Source organism: Centropristis striata, chromosome 20, assembly GCF_030273125.1.
Source record: "Centropristis striata isolate RG_2023a ecotype Rhode Island chromosome 20, C.striata_1.0, whole genome shotgun sequence".
Classification (NCBI taxonomy): domain Eukaryota; kingdom Metazoa; phylum Chordata; class Actinopteri; order Perciformes; family Serranidae; genus Centropristis; species Centropristis striata.
Window position 1 is genome coordinate 8,630,633 of NC_081536.1, and position 22,410 is coordinate 8,653,042.

The window sequence follows — 22,410 nt, forward strand, 5'->3', positions numbered from 1 at the left end:
AGTTATCAGTCCAGATGCTTCTGCTGATAAGAGATCAAATGCACAAACACAGGAGGCTATAGTTACCTCAGAAGCAGTGATACTCACACACGAGAATCAGAGCCCACTCTCCACCAGCCGGACTTGTGTGGGAGAGAGCAGCGTGGAGAGTGCCCTTGAAGAGGCTTTAGTGGTGGTAGCTGCGTTGCCACTGGCAACACCCACGATGCCAGAAGTGATAGAAAGCGAGGGAGAGGGAGGAAGCGTGAGGCGTGATTCACTGGAGAGGATAGCTACTGTAACAAACGAAGAGAGTGAGAAAGCAGTAAGGGAGAAAGATTTGGAAGGAATAGAAAAGTGTCTCAGCTCTGCAGACGGAGAGAAAGAAGGACTCCTGGACAGCCTTCCTCAGCTTGCATTAATCTGTTCACAGGGAAAGTGCTCACTTGCATTCTCAGCCAAAGAGGGACAGGCTGCATCTGAGGAAAGCTGCAGCAGCAAAATGCCACACAACTCGGCTGAGACTGAAATGAAGGGACCGAGAGAGACAACCGTTCGCAGTGCAGAGATCTCACCAGCTGAAGAGGGAGACAGAGAAAAGGAGCCACTACGGTTGGAAGCCTTTATCAATACTTCTCCCTTTGGGTTACTTACTGGTCCTGATTGTCAGGATCACTGTGCTGCGGGATTGGAGGGAGGAGGAGGAGGAGGAGGAAGAAGAGGAGGAGGAGGAGAGGAGGTGGGAGAGAAAGCAGGGCTGGCTAAAGAGCACAGTTCATTCAGCCAGCCAGGAGGCTCTGCTAGTGGGGTGTCATCAGCTGAGACTGAGACGTGTCCGCCCACCGATGTTGCCGAGTCACAGCTGAAGTCACAGAGCTGGAGTGAGCCGATTGCAACCATCTCTGAGAGCATCTGCACTGAACAGGACCGTCTCTCTCACCCCTGCCAAGAGCAGCGTGGCGCAGCAATTTCACCTCTCCCCACTTACCCTAAACAGAGCTCCAGCAATACAAACGCAGGGGCAAGGGCTGAGCTCAAACTGAATTTGATTTCAGAGGAAGCACTGTCTTTGGGACACACTTGTAAGGAGTCATCCATCACAGAGACAGAGAGAAACTGCAGCCAAGTCTTCCTGCCTTTAATCTCACCTCAGCCTCTGACTACTACACAACAAATCCCAGTCGAGCTACAAGCAAGCAACAATCAACAGGTTCAGCCTGAAAGTAGCACAACAGAAACCAGGACACCCGAAAGTGCAGCCGAGTTCCAAGCCCAGACCCGGAGAAAAAAAGGTGCTATGTCTGGAGTCGGTGTGCACGTATGTGACAGCAGCAGAGGCAACAACAGAGTTCATTTCGCGGACACTGTGAAACAAGAAGACAGTTCCTCTGTGGATTTCAGGATCACGTCGGTTATGGACTGTGCCTCTTTGCCTCCGCTGACTGTACATGAGAGTTTGCACCATCCCGTAGTTGAGGCCAGCTACATCTTCCCAGACTTCCTCGACTTGAAGAAAACAGAAATGCCGGAAAATGTAGTTCCTGCTAAGGTTGAACTAGCAATACAGGGCTCAGACAACTTTTCAAAGCCACAGAAAAATGTCCAGTTGGATAAAGACGAGAAGGGGACTCAAGATACCAAGGAGAAAATTAACATAAATCAGTCAGGTAACGACAACTTGGAGACAAACACTGTGGATTTACAGTCTGAAGCCAGCATAAATCAGCCTCCATGTCTTACCAAGAAGAATCACACTGATGACCTTTCACAAACAGCAGATAATGCCGTCTCTGTGGCCGATCATCCAACATCTGAGCAGGTGTCAGCAAAGGTGACGAAGCAATTAGAGGCAGAAACGGATAAGGGTGCCATAAATCTGTGTATGTCGACTGAGAAAGACACAGATACGTTACATGCTGAGTCTAAAGGCTCAGTCGAGACTGGCCATCCTTTAATAGGTGATGCGACTGAAGGTAACCTACATCCTCTCTCCTCATGTTCTGTGCTTCCAGCTGATGTTACCTGCAAGCCTTTAAGTGATGTATCGATTGACTTACCTGTTGGGCAGCTCTCAGACCTTGATCCCAATTCAAAACCGGAAACTGTGACCTTGACCTGCACGTCCTCTCTTCAGACAAAGCCCAGCGACCCCAGTTTTCAGCCTCCCACCCAATTAGATGAAACACCACCTTCTGAACTTGTTACCACTGATCTCATGAAGGCTAGTGACAAGTCTCAGCCCACAACTCAGTCGGCTGATCCGACAAGGGATGAATCAGCTGAAGTCACAGTGTCTGACCAGTCAATTCCTGTTATCGAGCAATGTGATTCTTCTTTTGTGCTGCGGCCTCCTGGTCCAATGTTGAGTCATTTGGAGTTCATTACTGACAGTGATATCTCTGTTCCTGAGCAGATAGATAAAGGCAACACTGATGGCGACAGCACCAAAGTCTCTGGAAAAGTGGATGGCAACAAGAGCAAGGAAATGACAAAGACGTCTTTAGAACAGGATCCGGCGCATGGTCATGTCAGCGTTAAAGCAGATGAGAGTGAAATAAGAAATGATAGTAAAGAGTCAGACGTAAAACTTGTCAATTCTGTTGTTAATAATGAAAATATTCCATTTTCACGAGAGGAAATTCAGTCTCCTGCTCAGCCTCCTGCTGCAGTGGGTGTACTGGCAGAAGGTGGGTCTGATAATGTAATTCCTCTATCCCAAACTGAGCCAGACCCTATTGGCAGTAAAACTGTAATTTGCGAAGCATCCATTAAAGATGACCTCATTATTGTCAGCTGCCCACGCAGCTCCGACCTGCCTTCAAAGGAGGCTTATGATGAAATTAAACGAGACAATGCGAACGAGAGAATGGGCGATCAGACCTTTGTGCTGTTTGCTGGGGAAAAGGAAAAAGTTAAAGAGGCAACAATGGATAATCAAAAGGAAACAGCAGACAGTAGCAAGCTACAGACAGGAAAGACTGGCACAACACCACAACAGAGTAATGAGCCAGATAAAGAGGCAGTGGAGGAAACTGGAAACCTGCTGCCACCACATAAACCGAAAGAACAAAAGGCTGAATCACCAGTAGGAGATATAAAGGAGGAAGGAGAAAGGAATAATAGCATTACAGCTAAAAGCCAGACTGCTTCCTTATCTCCTGACAAACCTACAGGGTCATGTGAGGAAAAGCTAAATGCTGAGGCTGTTAGTGAACCTTATGACCAGAGTTTGAGCCAAACTCCGACAGCAACACTGGAACGCAGCTCCGACGGGGACATGGCACCAGATTCAAGTGCAGCTCTTGGCCAATCGCAGCCCACACCAGAGCCAAATTGTTTTGCTCAGCAACAGGAGCAACAGCAGCAGAGTCTGGGATCCAGACATCCCACAGAGAAACTGTCAGGTGGCTGTCTAGAGGGGGGAGAAAAGACTATCAGTCAGGTCAGGCAGACCCAAGCACTGATTCCCGGGGTGAAAGGGGTGTCAGAGGGAGGAGACGGCTCTGTTGGGACTTTGTGTCAGTCAGGAAGCAGGGATGAGTTGACAGTTGATGACAGCAGTGGCAATGAACGAGTGATGGGTTTAGAGAAAGGCAAGGTAGAGGGAGCACAAGCTGTAGCAGGGGTTGACAGGGTTTATGTGCCGTCTCACCTTGCCAGTGATTTAAACGAGAGTGAAGGGGCTGCTGAGAGAAATGCCTCGGCTGACATTCGGAGCGTAACAGCTTGCTCTCACGTCTGCGAGACCAGACAGGGGATAGATGAGAATAAAAGCCCCGTGTTAGGGGTAGTTGGGTTGGATACAAACACTGAGTTTATGAGTGATCTGGGTGGGAAAGGTCAGCAAAAATGCAATTTATCAGCTGCCCGTCAAGATCAACATGAAAAATCCGAGACCTCAAAGAACACTGCTGTATCTGTTGAGTCTGCATCACAGGAACATGAGACTTCACCTTCCATTTCATCAAAGGTCATAACAGATAATCATGGCATTCAGCCAGCCGTTATTCCAAGTGCAAAGCGGGCTGAAGAAATGCATGCAAAAATATTCAGTACTCTGGTTGAGCAACCAGAAACTGTGGAAATGTATTTTAGTTCTGCCACGGCTGTGAAAAGCAACAGTAGTGAAACTGAGGAGTGTGAAAATCAGGATACAGTGAGCAAGCCTCTCCAGCTACAAAGCTCCAATAAAATCTCAGCCACACAAAGCAGCCCAGTAGTACAAACAGCCATAAAAGGCCCTGGTGTAGAGGAGATCACAAAGGAAGATAAAGCAGCTTTGGACAAGGAGAAAGCCAGCAGCGAGGGGAAGGGACAAAGTGTGATAAAAGAGATGAACAATGAAGCAATGAAAAAACAGGAGGTCATAAATCAAACCGGGAGTGTTAATGTCAATGCAACAGAACATGACAGTGACATAATTCCTGATGTTATCACAGTCCCATCTGTTGTTTTATCAAAGCATCAGGATGATTTTGCACCTGCAGCCCCTGCCCAGTTAGAGAAACCACACGATCAGGTGTCAAAGCCGCAAGATGATCTTACAGCAAACCCCATTGTTGTTGCTTCCTGCTGTGAAGGAGAATCACCTGAAAAAGCTCCTGTTAAACAAGTGGTTGCCGATGTGCCACAGAGTCCTGCTCCCGTACAAACAGCTCGAGAACCAGAGACAAACTGGATACAAGCTCTAAAAGAAGCTGCATCCCTTTCTCAGAGTAAACAACAGGTCTCAAGGTAAACACAAGAGCATGTGTGTCTTTTTATAAAGATTAAATGCTGTAAGATTTGGAGGTTAGAGGAACACACACAAGACTGATAATACAATGTTCATGGCACATAAATGTTGTGCAACTACACGTGTCTAAAAGGTCATCATGGGCTTAATGTTTCACATGTGGTAGCATGTTAGCATGCCATCACATATGATCTGATCTATTACATCGCAGAGACAAAGGCACATGTGTAGTCTTCTTTAGTTTAAGTAACCACAACTGATGGATTAGCAATTGATAGAAAAATATATGCATTTATTTTGATATTTCCATGGGTTTAGATCTGTGATGTCTGTGATGTTCAGCCTATTTACCAGTTGTTTAGTATTCATATATTTCTGCAGTTTTCTTTTTTCAACTTAGCATTCCAGTAGCATCATGACCAGGACTTGTTTTGAGTGATATTACAGAGAGCAGCGTGAAAATGAATATGAATGAGGAGGTAAATACAGAGCTGCACTTTGTTTGGACTTGAGCTCGGGTCAGATGACTGTGTCTGTTGAAGTCTAATGGAAGTAATGCAGCTCTTTATATTCAAAGGATGACATCAACTGTGACATCGTCCCTGCTCTCCAGGGCAAGAATGAGCCTTTTCTCACACTGCTGAACACAATGAAACAACAACAACAACACACACACACACACACACACACACACACACACACACACACACACACACACACACACACACACACACACACACACACGTAGGAACACAATCCCCTGTAACCAGACAAACAGAAACATTTGTCATTTGTCAGTCATTCCTTGTGCATGTGCTGTAAACTGAACAACAGATCCCCTAACCCCCTCTTCTCTTGCATTGTTTTTACAGACCCCTCCCATCTTTGGAGTCTCCTCAACTCGAGTTTCTTACTCCGACTGAGGAGATATTTGCTCCTCTGAAACAGGAGGAGATCCCACAACTGGAGCAAGCAGCTGAGACGACAACAGAGAGCCCACCTCTGAATCTTTTGAAGAAGCCGGTGGATCTTCCTTTAAAGAAGACGATAGAGCTCCCAGAACCAACAAGAAAGATAGGAGAGCTCCCGGAACCAATACAGAAGTCAGTAGAGCTTCAAGAACCACCGCAGAAGACAGTTGAGCTCTCAGAACCAACAAAGAAGACAGTAGAGCTCTCAGAACCAACACAGAAGACAACAGAAGTCCAAGAACCACCGCAGAAGACAGTAGAGCTCTCAGAACCAACACAGAAGACAACAGAAGTCCAAGAAACACCGCAGAAGACAGTAGAGCTCTCAGAACCAACAAAAAAGACAGTAGAGCTCCCAGAACCAACACAGAAGACAGAAGAGCTCCCAGAACCAACAAAGAAGACAGTAGAGCTCTCAGAACCAATTCAGAGCACAAAAGTAGAGCTTTCAGGAGAAACAAATAAAGAAGAGCTCTCAGAACCAACCAAGAAAGAAGAAGGACCTCTAGAAGAGCTCCTAGAACCAAAAAGAGAGCCAATAACGACTTCAGAAATAGCAAAAGAGCCAGCTGAGCTCCTGGAACCAACACAGCAGACAGTAGAACTCCCAGAACCAATACGGGACACAGAAGTAGAGGTACCAGAATACACAAAAAAAGAAGAAGAGCCTCCATTAAAGCTCCCAGAACCAAAAAGGGAGCCAGTAATTTATTCGGAAAAAGCAGAAGAGCCAGCTGAGCTCCTAGAACCAACAAAAAGCACAGCCGAGATCCCAGAACCAAAGAAAAATGAAGAACCAGAACCAACAAAGACGACAACAGACTCCCCAGAACCAGAGAAGAAGCTGATCGGTGAGCTGCCAGAGAAGCAAGTGGAAAAACCTGTAGAGATCCCACCTGAGGAGCTGTTTGAAGTGCCACCTGAGGAAACAGCAACAGTCCAGGATCCTGCTGAGGAGCTACAGGACAGCGGGTGAGTTCCTTTGAAAAATCATAAGATTAATATTTAATCAATTACAGTGACATTTTCCTGAAAGTCTTTCCGTAAAAAGAAAAAAAAGAAAAACTGTCACTCATTGTCCCACTGTAGAGTTTCCAGGGAAAGCCTACTTTACCAGTTTGTGGAGTCATGTTTCCCTACAAGGCTGCTGCCAGGGGACTGTTTCAGAGCTCAGTCAGAGTCTGGATTAAAAAAGCATGCCCTTGTAATCCTCAATTGACTGAAATCTAAGGATTATAGCCTTTTACTATTAACATAAACAGGTTTACGAGACTGGCAATTTTGTGGTTGGCTGGTTTTCCAACAGGAAACCAGACATCAGAATGATTTGTATGTGACCCTTAAGACCTGATAGTTTTCCTGAAACTTATCATAACATTTCCATTTCAGTGATTTGTCCGAGACATTTTATTGCAGCTAACTTATTTGTAAAAAAAGAGGGACTCTCAGGGGGACTTGCTTTACAGCTCAGCAGCTCTGCCTGTCACACATTTAAAATGGATTTCCATGCGCTTGGAGAGTTCCCTCAGTGGCTTTGTTTGGCCTTCAGACACCTCTATGGGGCGTCTGGTAGGTTGTTGCTGTCTGCAGCGGTTTCACAGTGTCTGATTGGATGAATGAGAAGGAGTCTCACAGATTTGTACCAGTTGGTGCAACAGCAGTGAACCCTTAATGTTGTTAAAACTCTTGACTAAGTTATATACACATAGTAAACCAGTGTGTCATTCAGTTGGACCTCCCTGTCAGCATTCAGGATTTATTTTTCACAGCTCTGGCAAGAATAACTTTCCATGTATGTAATTTTTTAAAATGAAAATATTGAATATTTCACTAGGGTGTTCATTGTGAATCTGAGGATGAGGTGCAAGAAGAGATCTATACACATAATATTGCAATATTATATTTAGTAATAATGTATTGACTCTTAAAAACACTTGATTTTTAATTTATAGTTTTATAGTTATGCAAATGCAGATCAATCTCACTGTTATTACTGTATAAAGGAACTTTTATTCTCATCTTTTCTATTTTTTTGCATAATGGTGGTGTGTTCTTTATATACAGTGACAGTTTCTGTAAAATTAGATTTAAAAATGGCAATATATGGCCCTATGTACTGTATCGCTATATATTTCACAATATATTGAATCGTAACCTCCTGTATCATGATACGTATCATATTGTCAGATTCTTACTAATACACAACCAGACAATTATTATTCTAACATAGTGTTTTCTAGTTTGTTTACCATGTAACAAATGTCTTCTGGGATATTTAATTAAGTTGAATCATTGCTGCTAATTTGTTTCCACATAGCTTTTCTCAGCTTCCTCAGTTGTCTCTCTTAGTTGTCACTGTCTCCTGCTGTTTGCTGCATGCCCAGGAGCCATCCCACATGCCAGAGTAGCACTTGCTGCCTGTCAGTCACAACACTTGTCCCATCACTGCTGTTGGAGACATAAAGGTTTGTTCAGAGTAGCAGGGAGGAGGAGTGACAGTGCTATTTCTACTATAGGTTTCATCAATAGATAAAGTTACACATGCGTACGTGTGCCAGAGACAGAAATGTGACTGCATGGTCACTGGTGTGTGTGAGTGTCAGTGTGTGTGTGTGTGTACATATGTTTTTCCCCCGCCCCCAGAGGCTGTCCTAGCTGTCAGTCCTCCTCAGTCTGTGCGGCTTTGTGAACTGAAGCCTGTAGTGGGAGGAATTTGGGCAGGCTCTCAGCCCCACTGAAGTCATTTGTGCAGACCAGACAGAGTGGAACAAAAGCCAGAGTTAAGAGAAACACTTGAGCATGTGCTAAACTGGAGTGTGTATGACAGAGTCAGTCAGAGTCACAGACACAGCAGAGACGGACTGGGACGTACACGTATTGGCTCTGGTTTTGGAGTTCAGCAAGTCATTTTCATCACTTACTTGTATTTAACTGTGAGGTTGCGTGACGGATTCCTCCATGGCTGAAATCTGGGTGAGTTGACAACAAATAGGTGCTCTACTTCTTCCTGTGTGTGTGTTTACAGTAGGCGTTTGTGTTAAGTCGCTCCAGGTGGATGCAACAGATGGTCTGTAGGTAACCAGTGCTAATTACGCTCTGTCTGTGCTGACCTCACCAGATGGGAGGAGGGCAGGGACAAATTGAAAGACGAAGGGACAGAAGGCGGAAAAGACAGACCAAAAAGTTTCCAAATGAACGCTGAACTTTAAAAAAAAAAGTAACAGGTTAGAGCATGTTGCGTTCCCCTCTCTTACTTGATGTGGAGGCTGCCTGATTGATGGTTGGCAAAACATCTCAGTAGTCAAAATAACTTGACTACTGTCTGTAAGCTCTCCAAACATCTTTTTGCATGGTAGACCTTTTTGTGATTGGAACCAAAGAGATGCAGACATAATACATATCAAAGTATAGAGTGACTTTATATGTGTGCTTTTGTCTGTTGTATTACATTACATTACATTACATGTCATTTAGCAGATGCTTTTGTCCAAAGCGACTTACAATAAGTGCATTCAACTGTTGTATTTATTGTATTTGTCTGTTAATGAACCAATACTGTAAATGGTACTGACATAAGCAGCGTTGCTCCAACCCTTATAAATTGAGACAGTGTTATACCAAAAATTTGTTAAAGAAATAGATTAAAAAGCCTAAACAGAAAGAATTAAGAAACAGGACCAGAGGGAGATTCATGGTAAATGAAATAAAGATCAGTTTTAGAAATATAAAGGCATGGTAGACTTCTGAAATGAGGAGTTAATAAGTGACTTTGGGCCTAGCAGAAATTTTTTTGCAGTGTAGCATCAGCTTTAAAAAAAAAAAATAATAAAAAAAAAATAATAAACCTTAAAATATTCCAATTTTTTCATACATTATTGTTATTATTCAACTTTTCAATGGCATTCGTTCTAATTAGGCCCATTCTGACTTTTTCCCATTGTTCCTACTACTTCACATTTCCATTTAAGACAGCTTTGCAGTTCAACATCTAGCATTCACACCTCAGTTTCTTCAGAGATTGTGTTTAGTTTTTTCTTTAAAAAACAACAACAACTAGTTTTAATTAAATGTAACAACATCTTTTGTCAAAGCATTATTACTCATGAAACACTTTGTCAATGACTGTCTACTCAGCTTGGAATCTATATTTCTTATCCATGTTTTTTGAGTAAAAAGGAAGTAGGATGTGCTATATCCCACATTGTACTGTAAATAGACTAGTTGCCATGGCAATAGGTTCATGTGCTTTTTCTGGCATAAGTGACGTAGATAATCTGTCATCCATTCAACCACTTTACGTTATAACTGATTCTCCGTAGTTGCAGAGGAGAATCGGTAGATTTTCTTTAAAGTATGTGTTTGCAATATATATGTGTGTTCTTGAATGAACAGTGTGTGTGTGTGTGTGTGTGTGTGTGTGTGTGTGTGTGTGTGTGTGTGTGTATCAGGACAATATGAGCTAGCTGCTGGCTGCAGGACAGAAATGGTGCTCTAATTATTACAGTGTTAAAAGAGCAAACACTTTTCTTTCACTTACTTTCAGCTGGTTTTATTTACAACACTCTGTTTATCATTAAACACCGTGCCTGGACTTGCTGTCTTTTGCTTCCAGCTGTTTCCCGTAGATTACACTAAATGTGTATGTGTGTGTGTGTTTGTGTGTGTCTTGAATACAGTGCAGTCAAAGTCACTTAACTCAATACTCAGTCATGAGAGTAGAGTTTAGAGAATCACGTTTGTTATCTGGACTGTGACAGAAAATAACTACTATGTATCCCTGGACCGGCCATGTAAAATCTGGATTCACTTTCTCAAGAGTTGCTTATGAGGTGCCCTTGAGTAACGCCCTGCACACTGCTGCATTACCAACAATAAAAATCTGCATTGGACAGGCTCCAGGTGCTAATGCCAACAGTAAAACTACACTGATGTGAAAAAGTGTGTGACTGAAAAAGAGCACATGTTGCTCTCTGTAACATTTGCATTCTTTCTGCTATGCTTATAAATCATCTGGTAGTTTATACACATTATTTTTGGAAGAAGAAAAAGTTGGAAAGCTCCAGCTGTTAACCTGAGTTGGTCAGCTGCTCTTTATTTACACTTGAAATCCATTGAACCAGTAAATACTTAACCTGTTTCTTATTTTCTGCCAATTATCTGCTCCCTGCCAGTTTTTGTCCATCTTTGGAGGCAGCAGTGAGTCTTATGACAGTTCGCTCAGACTATGTTGTGACTTGGTTGCTTCTATTTCCAGTCTGCATGTGCCAAGCTGGCCACAGATGCTGACATATGTATAGCTATGGCCTGCTGGTGTAGGTCACTGACTGAGGATTTGTAACGCGAGTAATGGGACCAAATAAAAATTCACATATATATTTGTAGGACGTTTCCTCTTCATTCATGCGACCGTCCTGCATGAATAAGCAAATTCTCCATTTATATAATGGAATGATAGCAACCAGACTTGTGTTGGATGTAAACTGTAGCTTGCTACGCCCTTAAGAAAAGCACACACCCTCATTAAATGCTATTAAGTTCTGACTTTACTGGAGGGAGAGATGGAGCATAACAGAGCTTAGTTTCAGTCTGAAATGAGCAGGAAGGGTCGTTTGGAAAGTGCAACTCAGCAGACTTGAGACTAGAGTACTGTGAACGTGTGCTTTAGGGGAGACACTACAGGTAAATAAGGTAAAAATTCCATAAACTGAGCCAGTTTATTATTCACATTAATTGTTTTTTGTATTACAATTTTTCAAATGAGACATTATCTTATTAAGTATGTGTGAATTTGCATAAACTTCCCAAAAAAAGCTAGTGGTACTGTAAACTTCAGTTAATCTACAGAGGCAAATGAACAAAATGTAGTAAAATAAACACTTCATCATGTATTTTGGATGTTGTCCTTCACTAATCTGTAAGAAGAGTCAAAATAGCCCAAAATCTCAAAACTGACCAGTTGCCTTTAGTTGATGAAGGTCCTGTGAAGAGGCTACTGGGGTATTTTTAGAACTAAACAGGAGGCATGCCCCAAGTGGGGAACAGCTGCATGGGCGTCCATCGCATTGCCTGTCAGATTAGAGAGCCTACCACTCCTGATAAGACCGACCTGGATTGGAGCCAAATCCACTCCACCAGGTGGCTGATGATGACAGAGCCAGACATCCTCAAGAAGGCTACTTCACTGCAGAGGGCAAGCAGAGCAAGCAAGGGAAACATGGAGTGTCATGTTAGGGGACTGATGAGAGGAGTTACATTTTCATTTAATTTAAACAACAAAGTCTTCTTAGGATGGTTGGAGTGAGCTTTTTATTTTTCAAGTCACTACTAGGTTTAGATGTGAACACAGAGCAGATTGCTTCGTCTTTCTCTGCTTCGAGGTACGTTTTAGTCATTTGTGTGGAGGAGAGTTGGTTTCCCCATACTTGGCCTTCTTGTTTCTGTCTTTCTGTTGATGTTTTGTGTTCCCTCCCCTGCAGGTCCTCCCTCGCTGAGCAGGCGGAGAGAGGTGACCGTGCCCCTGCCTTTCCCCCACCTCCTGACTCCGAATTCCTGCCTGCCTTCCCTCATCACCTCCAAGACACCACAGAGTTCCCCACTCCTCCTCCTACACCCCCTGAGCGGCACTCTCCCGCAGCTCTACCAACCCCACCTGCATCTCCCAGCTTCCCTCCCCCTCCTCCTCCTGCCTCCCTTCCTGAACCTCCTGCTCACCAGTGTGAAGACCACTGCCCTGCTCCTGCACCCTGCCACCCTCCTTTAAGGTATGGACATTAGCTCTGCATGACTGTCACTGCTCCTGAACCGGTTCATTTCTCATCTCTCAATGAAGTTTATTATCAAGTTCTCATAATTTCTCTGATCAGTTGTTGCAAAATCTGACCTGAATGTGTGTCAGTTTTCTTTTGTGTGTCTGCTCTGATCTATTTGTAAGATCTCACAGTTGATTTGTGCGGTGCTGACACTAGTCCCTTTAGCCTGCTTGATGAAAAGTCGCCATGTCCTTATCCTTTCAACCCCCAATTCAGGTCAAATTACAGCATTAAATGGACATCTGGCATAGTGACTTACCTAGTAGATGTTGGTTCTCAGAGCTCCTGAACTGAGACAGAAATTACTGGAAATGTGGCCATCCATGTTGTTTCCTTTCTCAACTTAAAAGAACAGCGCGACATTTTGGGAAATATGCTTATTGTCTGAGTGTGAGGGGAGCAGACCAATACCATTCTCATACTTGCATAGTAAATATATTCCTGTTCCTGGCAAAGATTGATTTTATGTTTGATGATTTTATTTTTATTATTGTGTCATGAATAAATAATACACCCGCCAAAACAGGCTTACAAGACACAATTATTTTGAAAAAAAGACCAGCAGTGGTGGAATGTAACTAAGTACATTTACTCAAGTATTGTATTTACCTGTACATTACTTGAGTATTTCTATTTTTTGTAACTTTATACTTATACTCCACTACATGTTGAGGCAAATAAAAGGAAATTTAACATAAAAAAACATGACAAATTAAGTTATTAGACATATTTTTTAAATTAAAACTCATACCAGTATATTAAATCGTTAAAATTAGCCCTATATTTACCAAAATTAAAATGCTAATTTCATAAATTAATTAATACAAATAATCTAATAACATACTTAGAATATATATAACAATCTAAGTGGGGACATTCTGCATAACAAGGACTTTTACTTTTGATTCTTTAAGTACATTTTGATGCTGATACTTTTATACTTTTACTTAAGTAAGTTTTGAATGTAGGACTTTAAATTTTAGTGGAGTAATTTCAGAGTGTAGTATTAGTACTTTTACTTAAGTAAGGGATCTGAAAACTTCTTCCACTACTTGTGACCAGAAACCAGAGTAGCAGCATGAATTACAGGTAAAACTGAACAAATAAACCCCTTCCGATCATTGATTACAAGCTTAAGAAGTTATGCTTAAATACTTATAAGCACTAAAACTAAAATATCACTCCATTCTGTCATCTTGAGTGACATTTTTTTTTCTAAACATTGGTCAAATCATATATACTATAGCACACTTTTCTTGGTGGATGAATCTTTATATAATGTTTTAATGAAAGTTTCCCCCTGTTTACAGTATTTATGCTAAGCTAAGCTAAGCTAAGCTAAGCTAACAACCTGGCTCTTTCTTCATTATTACTGGTGGATGATGTTATCTATCTTCTCATCTTACTCTCAGCAAGAAGGCAGCTGCTTTCAAGGAAATATGTGACATTTAATTCTGACAGTGTTTGACATGTACAGACACATCACACACACATTATAGCTGAAATCCAGAGTCTGCTATTTCAGCAACCCATCATACCACCTCATAAAATTACAGATTAGCATCGCTATGCACGTTGACCACATTAACTCACAGGAAACAGGATTTGCTAATGTACAAACTTAGTGGTCATGGAAACTCCAATGTATACTGTATAATTGTGGCTTGTTAATGCTGGATATAGCAAAAGCATCGGGGTGAAATGTTTATATGTGGATCTTTTGAACATTACAGGATAAAGTAGAGCACTTACACACCACGCTGCCTCACATTATGCCCTATAATGACCACTTATATTATGGCTGATTCCTTGCCATTTAAGCTGCTTGTGTATCACCCTAGTGACGGCACAAGGCTACAGAACACAGTGATTTTCATTCATAGCCCTGATGCTGAAAATATTTAAATGCTTCCCATTATTTCACTTTCAGCACAGCTTCCTTGCTGATAATTGTTGACATTCCTCTGCAATCATTCTGCTTTGCAATTAGTTTCAAATACTGACTTTTAGAAGAGGGAATGACTCAGCCACTTTTATAGTGCACTGCCGTTTACAACCAGCAGAGGGTGTTTTGCCTTCTCAGAGTTCATGTTGTACTGCCTGCCTGTGTCTGCACTCTGCTGTCTGAATGCTGTAGGTATATACAATAGACACAGACAAATACACCAGCTTGTTTGTATCAGTGTTGAATTGGAAAATACTTTATATTGTTTTCAGGGTATACATATGCCTATTCGCTAATGACTTGATTCTTTTTGGCTTTATGGATACTTCTGTTTCTCAGAGAAGGGCAGAATTTTAAGGCGGAGAGGCTGGCACAGTGTTTTATTATTTATGATGTCTGAGAGGACTGTTTGGTAGCAGTAGATAGGAGCGATGTAGCAACACATGAGGTGAGCAATCTGATTGGATGTCACAGCTCGTTCTGTTTGCCTGCAGAGAGGTGTGTCTATGCCGACGTGTGTGGATATAAACTATTATTTTAATCTAGTTTGAGTATACAATGCAAAATAAATTCAAACATACCAACTCACAACCGTCAAGAAAGAGATTTATTATATGACGTTATTATATTATCTTGCTCAAAGGCACTTCAGCTGGGCAACTGCTCGCCAGCACAAGCATTGAACTTGCATCCTCCAACTGAACAATGGCCTCATCACCATGTCATAATTAAAATATTAGTCATCCAAAAATAAACATATTTGATGCGCTTTTTCCTTGAGAGTTGTATGAGTACGAATACGAATATTTATTTTTGGATAAGGACAGTGCACATTAATGAACATCGATAAACATCTTTGTAAATATGCCGGATTATAGCAAGGCTGCTAGTTTGCATCCGTAGTCCCTAAAAAATTAAAAATAAATACAAATATAAAAGACAGCAAGTACATAGTTAAGATACAAATAGAGGAGACAACACACACACAACACAACACATAGCATAGAGTAATAATTAAACCTTCACTGAAATAAAAAAAAAAACAAGTCAGGGCTTCCTTTTTTGAGTTAATAATTATTAAAAAATAATTTATCTGTCAGTGATTCCCACACATTGTGTACTCATGCTTTCTATCATGAAGACAGTTCCTGACTAGAACTGTAGTAGAGTGCATTAGTTCTCGTGTTTTTCTGGATTTCCCCTAAAAAACCTACCGAAAGGAATCAGCTTGTCCTGTCAACTGAATTGGTGATTGACTGATGATTGTACTCTCTTTTTTCTATTTGAGACTGTTGAGAAGGACAGATTAAACCAATCCATTAAAATACATTTTAACAGCTCACCCTCCTATCGTACGACAACTCATTACTTTATACGCCCACAACACATGTCTGTGATTGGATCTAGCCTTTTTCCCCATTGGAGTGCCCTGATTCCTCCACTGATTGCTTTTACCATTTACATTGATGACACAAAGAGAAATCTCAAGGTATATTTTAAAAAGTGAATGCAGACAGATGACGTCTGAGAGTGTTTTGTAGACACAGCCTCAGGAAATTGATCCCATGAGTGATTGTTTACGGGAGCAATGCAGCTTTTTCTTGGCATAAGAGAAACAAAGCTGCAGGCTCTTACTCTGCGTGATCAGCAGCTGTTCAGCAGCAGGATCAGAGGGGCAGATCAGTAACTAGCGTCCTGTCAGATATCAAAAACCAGGATTCCCCAAAACACGTCTTTGAACTGCATGTCACTTGCAGAGCTGCTGCTGTCATGGTGTATCTCTGATTTGCTCCCACTAAGACAGCTCCTATAATTTGCTTTAGAAATTTGGTCCTTCCTGAGGTTTGGGTTGTTTTTGTATTTGTCTTTGAATTTTGCCTAGCCAAATTAAAAGGCATACTGTTTGTTTTTGTTTTGTTCATGAGGAGCATACTTTAACTTAATTAGCCCAAATTTCACCTCAATACTTCTAAGGATTCTTTTTATATGACTTAAAGGTATATATTTTCTGCAATAAAATATCTAGAAGTGACTGGACCTAATCCCCATATTTTGTTGAGTTTTTTTAAACTTATGCCTTATCCCCTTTGTGCCTGCGTTAGTGCTGTCATTGTCTGCAAGGAGGTTATCCTGTTTAAGACACATTTTTTAGGTATTGGTCCTTTTTAACTCTATATGTTAACCAGATAAAGGATTTTAGTGATTTGATGTCTGATTCTTAAGATATCTGTGATGTTCTTTGTCTGCTGATCAGCAGTGTAGAAACACATTTTTAACATAAAACCTCTTTGTTTAGTATTTTACCAGTTTTACTGACCTAGTTTGTTTATTTTGGAGAGGAGGAGACCTCTGTGGATAATTGGGCTTTCATAAAAACCTCATTTATGATCAACACTGAAGGAATCCTGACCCTTGATCCAGAGATACAACTATGAGCTTTTTAACTACAACTTACACTAAGTAAGTAAGATATTGCAGCTGGAATTACTGCAGCAGCTGGCACCAGACTTACCCTCCACTTGATCGTCATTAAAGAAGTTAAAGTGTATCTAAATACACTTGAAAGAGTCCTGTATTGTTATTTTTCGTCACTGGGAGAAGCTGCCTGCAATAATGGCAATGGTTGTAAAGACATAAACTCCCACAATCCCACACTAACGTCACCAGATATGAACCTTTGTCATTGCTTTGATTGAGAGGCCCCCTAGCTGCAAAATGTTTTAGATTTTTATTACAACAAACATCCATTTAACAGTTACATTAGTTAAAGAAAGTTTCCCACTAAACTTCAACCCACGCACACAAAACCAAAAACTATTGTCTGCTTAGAAGCATTAATAATTTCAACCCCCTTGCCAGCTACACACGTGTGGATCATAGTGACCCTGATTGCTCTTGAGCGCTGTTATGAATCTTTCAGAAAAAACTGCCATAGCCATATCTTCCAGTGCCTGCATTTGTTGAATTTTTTATTTCTTCATTTCCTTCAGTCTACAGTTGAAAGGCCTGGCTTTTAAAGTAGCAACACAGAGAGGATGTCAGTGTCAGCCATTCAATACAGTAGGAACGTGTACTTCATGCTTCATGCATACATGCTTTGCTGCCCTAGATACATCTTTGAACTGGTAGGGGGGTAGGGATGGCAGCAGCAATCAATATTTTGGCTTTAGCAGGGGTCTGTGCTGGGAGGTATGAGTGGGCAGTGTTTTTACTTGTCCCCTCGGGCTGTGAAACATCGACCAACAGGCCCATCCGAGACTGGAATCACATTGATATTCTGTGTGGACATAAGTTAATGGACTTCATGTTTACATGCAAACACCCCCTCCTCTTCAAATTTGGTGTCCCGTTGGACACTGGCTATTGTGGTCTACGTGGAACTGGAGATTCTGTCTTTTTAGCCCACATAGGCAGCGTTATGACACCTGAAACCTGTGAAACCTGCGCACAGCAAATTTGTGCCACTACAAGTGCTCCAGGCTGGAGTTGCTTTTGTAGCGATCCCTCATTTCCTTACTTTCCCATGAGTATACAATAGATGCATTCTTCTCATATTTCCAACACCTTTTTCACATTGCTCCTTTACACTCAATGGGAACTTTGCAGAACCTGTTCCTGCTCTTATTTCCTTCCCACAGGACACATTCTCTGTGTCTGTCACACACAGATGTCTAACAGACAAGAGAAATGGGAAGACACGACTAGACAGAATATCATTACTGCTCTTCCAGTCTTTGATGTAATTCAAGGTTTGATGAGAGTGCCAGTAAATTAGATCACCAACCCAGCCTGCTGCCCCGGGATTTAAACTGTGAGACTGTATTCATTTAGAAATGTAGCATATGTCTCTGCCACAAGCAAAAAATGTCACCTCTCCATTAAGCTTCTAAAATTAAGATTTTAAGTCTTAAAATGGGTTGTGAATGTTGCTTCTCTTATAACATGTAATATAGTTTTTTAAAATTTGGATTTTTGTCTCTTTTTTGGTCTCATAATGCCTGATTTCTAAATGTGTGCTGGTAGAGAGTTGCTGGTGGAGTGGCTTGAATGAAAGCGGATATAATAGGGTCAGAGTTGAATAATACACACACATACTAGTTTCTCAGAGTCTATTGTTTACCTCAGGCATCACTCTGGTTGGCTACGCTGAGTGCTGGAAGCTTCCATTGTGTGAAAAGGAGGCACAAAAATGAGGTTTTCGATGTGCAAGTCACTTGGTGAGAGAGGGGGGGGTCGTGGCAGGAGAAAGGAAGAGTCTAGAGGTACGGTTGCTGTGGGAAGGAGAAGGGAAGACAGTGGAATAGAAAGCACTGGTGGGGTTTTAGGGGTCTGCTATTGTCTGGCTCCCCTGCATAGTCACAGTAGCGGACGGGGAAAAGCTGCTTGTCTTTTTAAAGGCGCAGGAGGCTGGAGTCAGGGGAGAGAGTGGAGGAGAGAGGGGGGAGGAGGCAGTGAGAGCAGCAACACAGCTCAGCGATATCAGCAGCCAAACAGAGAAGAGGCACCTCAGACACTCGTGCAAGACGGCAAGAAAGCAGGATTGTTATTGCATCTTGTTTGTTTTGGATTATTCTCTTTTTGACATTTCGATCTTGGAGATTTTATATTTTCTCCTGGTGTTGCATCATTTCGCCACCAGATGAGAAACAGGAATATTCCCCGGTCTGTAAACACCAGAGGCTCAGGGATGCTGTGCACAAAGTGAGGAGCCCTTAATCATCCACTGCTTTGCTCCTGATGCGAGCAGGACTCGCTCATCCTCTGCACTGCAGCACAGCGAACTCAGCCGCTGCACGCCTCCTCTGACACAGGCTGAACTGCCTCCTCTGCAAGGATCGGACAGGAAGGATAGGGAGTTTTGGAGCAGGGGAAGAGCAGGTAGATGTGTAGGGGGGCTAGAGAGCAGGAGCAGGCAGGGGGGGCAGAGCTAGCTGAGGATGGGAGCCAACGAATCCATGGAGCAAGGAGACAACCACTGTCCCTCTCAAGAACACATGTGAGTTTGACTTCACCTGAAACCCTGCTCAATGTTCTGTTCAGTGTGATCAAAATCAAGGAAATCACTTTATTTAACAGCTGAAGGTGTGGAGAGCAGCTCCAACTGCATCTGCTGTGTGGTTTTTATTTCGTCATGGCCCTCCATGCAACATAAATGTCCAGTGGGGATGATTTATTTTGCAGAATGCAATCACCTGTGAATAAGCCAGACAAACATCTCTGTGAGACATTGTGTTCTACATAACCTCCCTCATCTCTTCATGCATTTTTGCTGCCAATCCAATCCAAATTCAGTGCAGCCACAGAGCACGTCATCATTGTTGTTGTTTGCTTTTGTGATGTAAATAAGGATGAGAGAATCGGAGCACGTGCACAGACACATGTGCATCAGTGTGCCTCGACTACAGTACAACATGTATGGATGAAACGTACTAGTGCTTCAGGGCAGCCCGTGGGAACGAGATTTAGGCAATGAGTACAGTAGGTACCGTTGGGAGGATGGTGGGGTGATGTTTTGTTCTGTGTGACGGAGGAGGCGCTGGGAGCAGGAGCTGGTGACGCTGTCGAAATTGAGCACGCTTTGTAGGGGGGTGGAAGAAGATAACTCGGAGGATGAGAGGAAGAGTTAGAGTTAGAGAGGCATCGAGACGGAGCAAGAGTGCTCCACTTTGCTGTGTTTTATTTATATCTCAGACACACTACTGCACAGGGGAGGAAGAATCAGGGGAGAAGCAGAAGAGAGGTAGAAGGGGAATGGAGTGAAGTGTGCACTCTGTAAGGGAGAAATTTATGATTTATAGAGTCATTTTTCTTCTCAATGCTCTGCTAAATTCAGACCTCAGAGGAATTAATACTATTTCTGCAGAATTAGTAGCTGTTTTCCAACAGGTGTTCAAAACAGAAGCACTGTGCGCACCATCTCAACCATCAATAGTGAGGCTTTTACTCACTCCAGTAGTTGTGTAATGCTGTCAAAAGCACTTACAGTTTATAAAGCATTCACACATTAAAGCACTGCAGGGCTCTGATCTGGAAGTGTCAGACAATGGAACAAATTATGTTTATGCTTAAGGTTTTTTTTTTATTTCTTCTCATTTTATTATTAAATATGAACTGAGTGGATGGTTTGTTTTTGTCTGCACTGAAGGGGGGTTGGGATCCGCTGAATGAACCAATCATCTGATCTCATCATCAAAATGGAGAGATAATTTAACCCCCTCCTTGCTGGTGCTCTGACTCACAGACCTGGCCCATTTAATGTGCCATCTGCTTGGAGTCAAAGTCTCAGATTAGGCTAGATGAGGTATTACAGATAATCTTAGTCTGACACTCTTTGTTTCTCAGTGGCTCTTTTGTTTTGTGTGGATTTCTTGGACAAAGGGATACCAGACTTGAGAGTTGACATCAGTTTGGATGGAGTTGAGAGAAATCTGCTCTGTTTATGTGACCTGCAGAAGGTGCAGAGTTATTCTCTATAACATTTAATTTCCTGAAGGCGAAGGGTCAAGAGCTGCTTTGTGCTCTTTTACCATTACAAAGCCTCTAAAAGCTGCTCCCCGCTCACCACATCACATCTTTATTGAAACAGGAGAAGCTCTTGTAAAATCAAAATAGGTTGTCATGGTGTTTCACAGGGTGTCCAGAGCATGTGATGTAATATTTTATATCCAGACACTCATTCTTCATGGGGATAAAAGCCCAGGAGCTCCCTCTGTTGGTCTCTTCATTTCTACCTCAGGAAAGACCACAGACTGTATACAGTGTAGTAAGTACAAAGCACAACAGAGTGTTATTATGATATGATGAAAATCTGTAAAATATTTACTTCCCAATGCCATATCCACAATGTCTTTTGTTTGGGTACATTATCTGATAAAATCAATTTAACTGATACAGTTTATTCATAAAAATGTATGTACAATTTCAATTTTAAAAGCACACTTTTTAATAGTGAACTTACATACATACAATATTAACAAAGAAGAAGTATTAGATCTTATGGCATGTTTTGGTTAAAGTATGCTCATTTAGTTGAATTGTAACCATGCACTGCATTCATTAGACAATTATTTATTTTGGAAGAGAGTGAAATACATTTGGCATCATGGAATAAAGCTCCCCCTGTAATAAATAAAAATAGTCATTTGAATAATATAATTTTGAAATAAATGCCTATTTAGTGAACTATGGTAATTAACTAACTTATTTATGTTTTTTACATTTATTTATTTATTGGCTCATTTATTTATAGCCATATTAAATTATTTGTGTGTTTATTTACTATCTGATATTTACTTGAATAGTATTTTTTACATGTCACACTGTATATATTTGATTAGCAGATTTATTTGGCAAACTAATGTTGGTTACGATATGGTTTGTTTTAAAGTTTTTATATGTAGTTGACATGGTAAATACAGCCTAAATTTCCATTTTAGGGGGTTAATTCCCATACATTTCTGTTAATTCCCATGGAAAGTTTCCACCCTGGATATTACCGAAATGTTGCATCGCCTGACTGAGCTGCTGTTCTTTCCCTTTCTGTCTGACAGGCAGGAAAAAGGTGCTTTGATGCCCTAAACGCTAACAGCAGATCAAAAGTCAACCTGATATTGAAAGCTTCAAAGCAGCTGAGAAGGAAAGGGATAGCTAAATGAGGAGAAGATAACAAACGGACGGTGAATTGTAGAGAGATGGAGCGGGAGGTGAGGGAAAGCGAGGGAGTTAAAGGTGAAGGAGGAGTGGAATGGAAAGAGATAGATGATAGTGGAGTCCAGACAGAGAGGGTTTAGAGACGATGGAGGGAGTCTGCGGCAGATAATCCATTGAGGCTAATCACACAGCTGCTTAGAGACCAGCAGCCAGTCTCCATCCTTCCTTCCCTTCTTTTTTTCCCATCAGCTTTCATCAAATCACAGTTGCCTCCTCATCATAAATTGTGACATTGAATTTTGGCAAAGAAATGTTTGATTT

At 41.7% G+C, this 22,410-nt stretch overlaps 1 protein-coding gene across 1 annotated transcript in view; it reads left to right on the plus strand.

The window, feature by feature from the left end:
- The first annotated feature begins 68 nt into the window (after positions 1-68).
- Positions 69-22,410, plus strand: part of tacc2 (transforming, acidic coiled-coil containing protein 2) — a 43,192-nt gene continuing 20,850 nt past the window's right edge. The window contains exons 1-3 of the mRNA XM_059358867.1: positions 69-4,713; positions 5,587-6,657; positions 12,162-12,446. Of these exons, the coding sequence (XP_059214850.1) occupies positions 206-4,713; positions 5,587-6,657; positions 12,162-12,446 (5,864 nt within the window). The 5' untranslated portion in view covers positions 69-205. The remainder of the gene's footprint in view (positions 4,714-5,586; positions 6,658-12,161; positions 12,447-22,410) is intronic.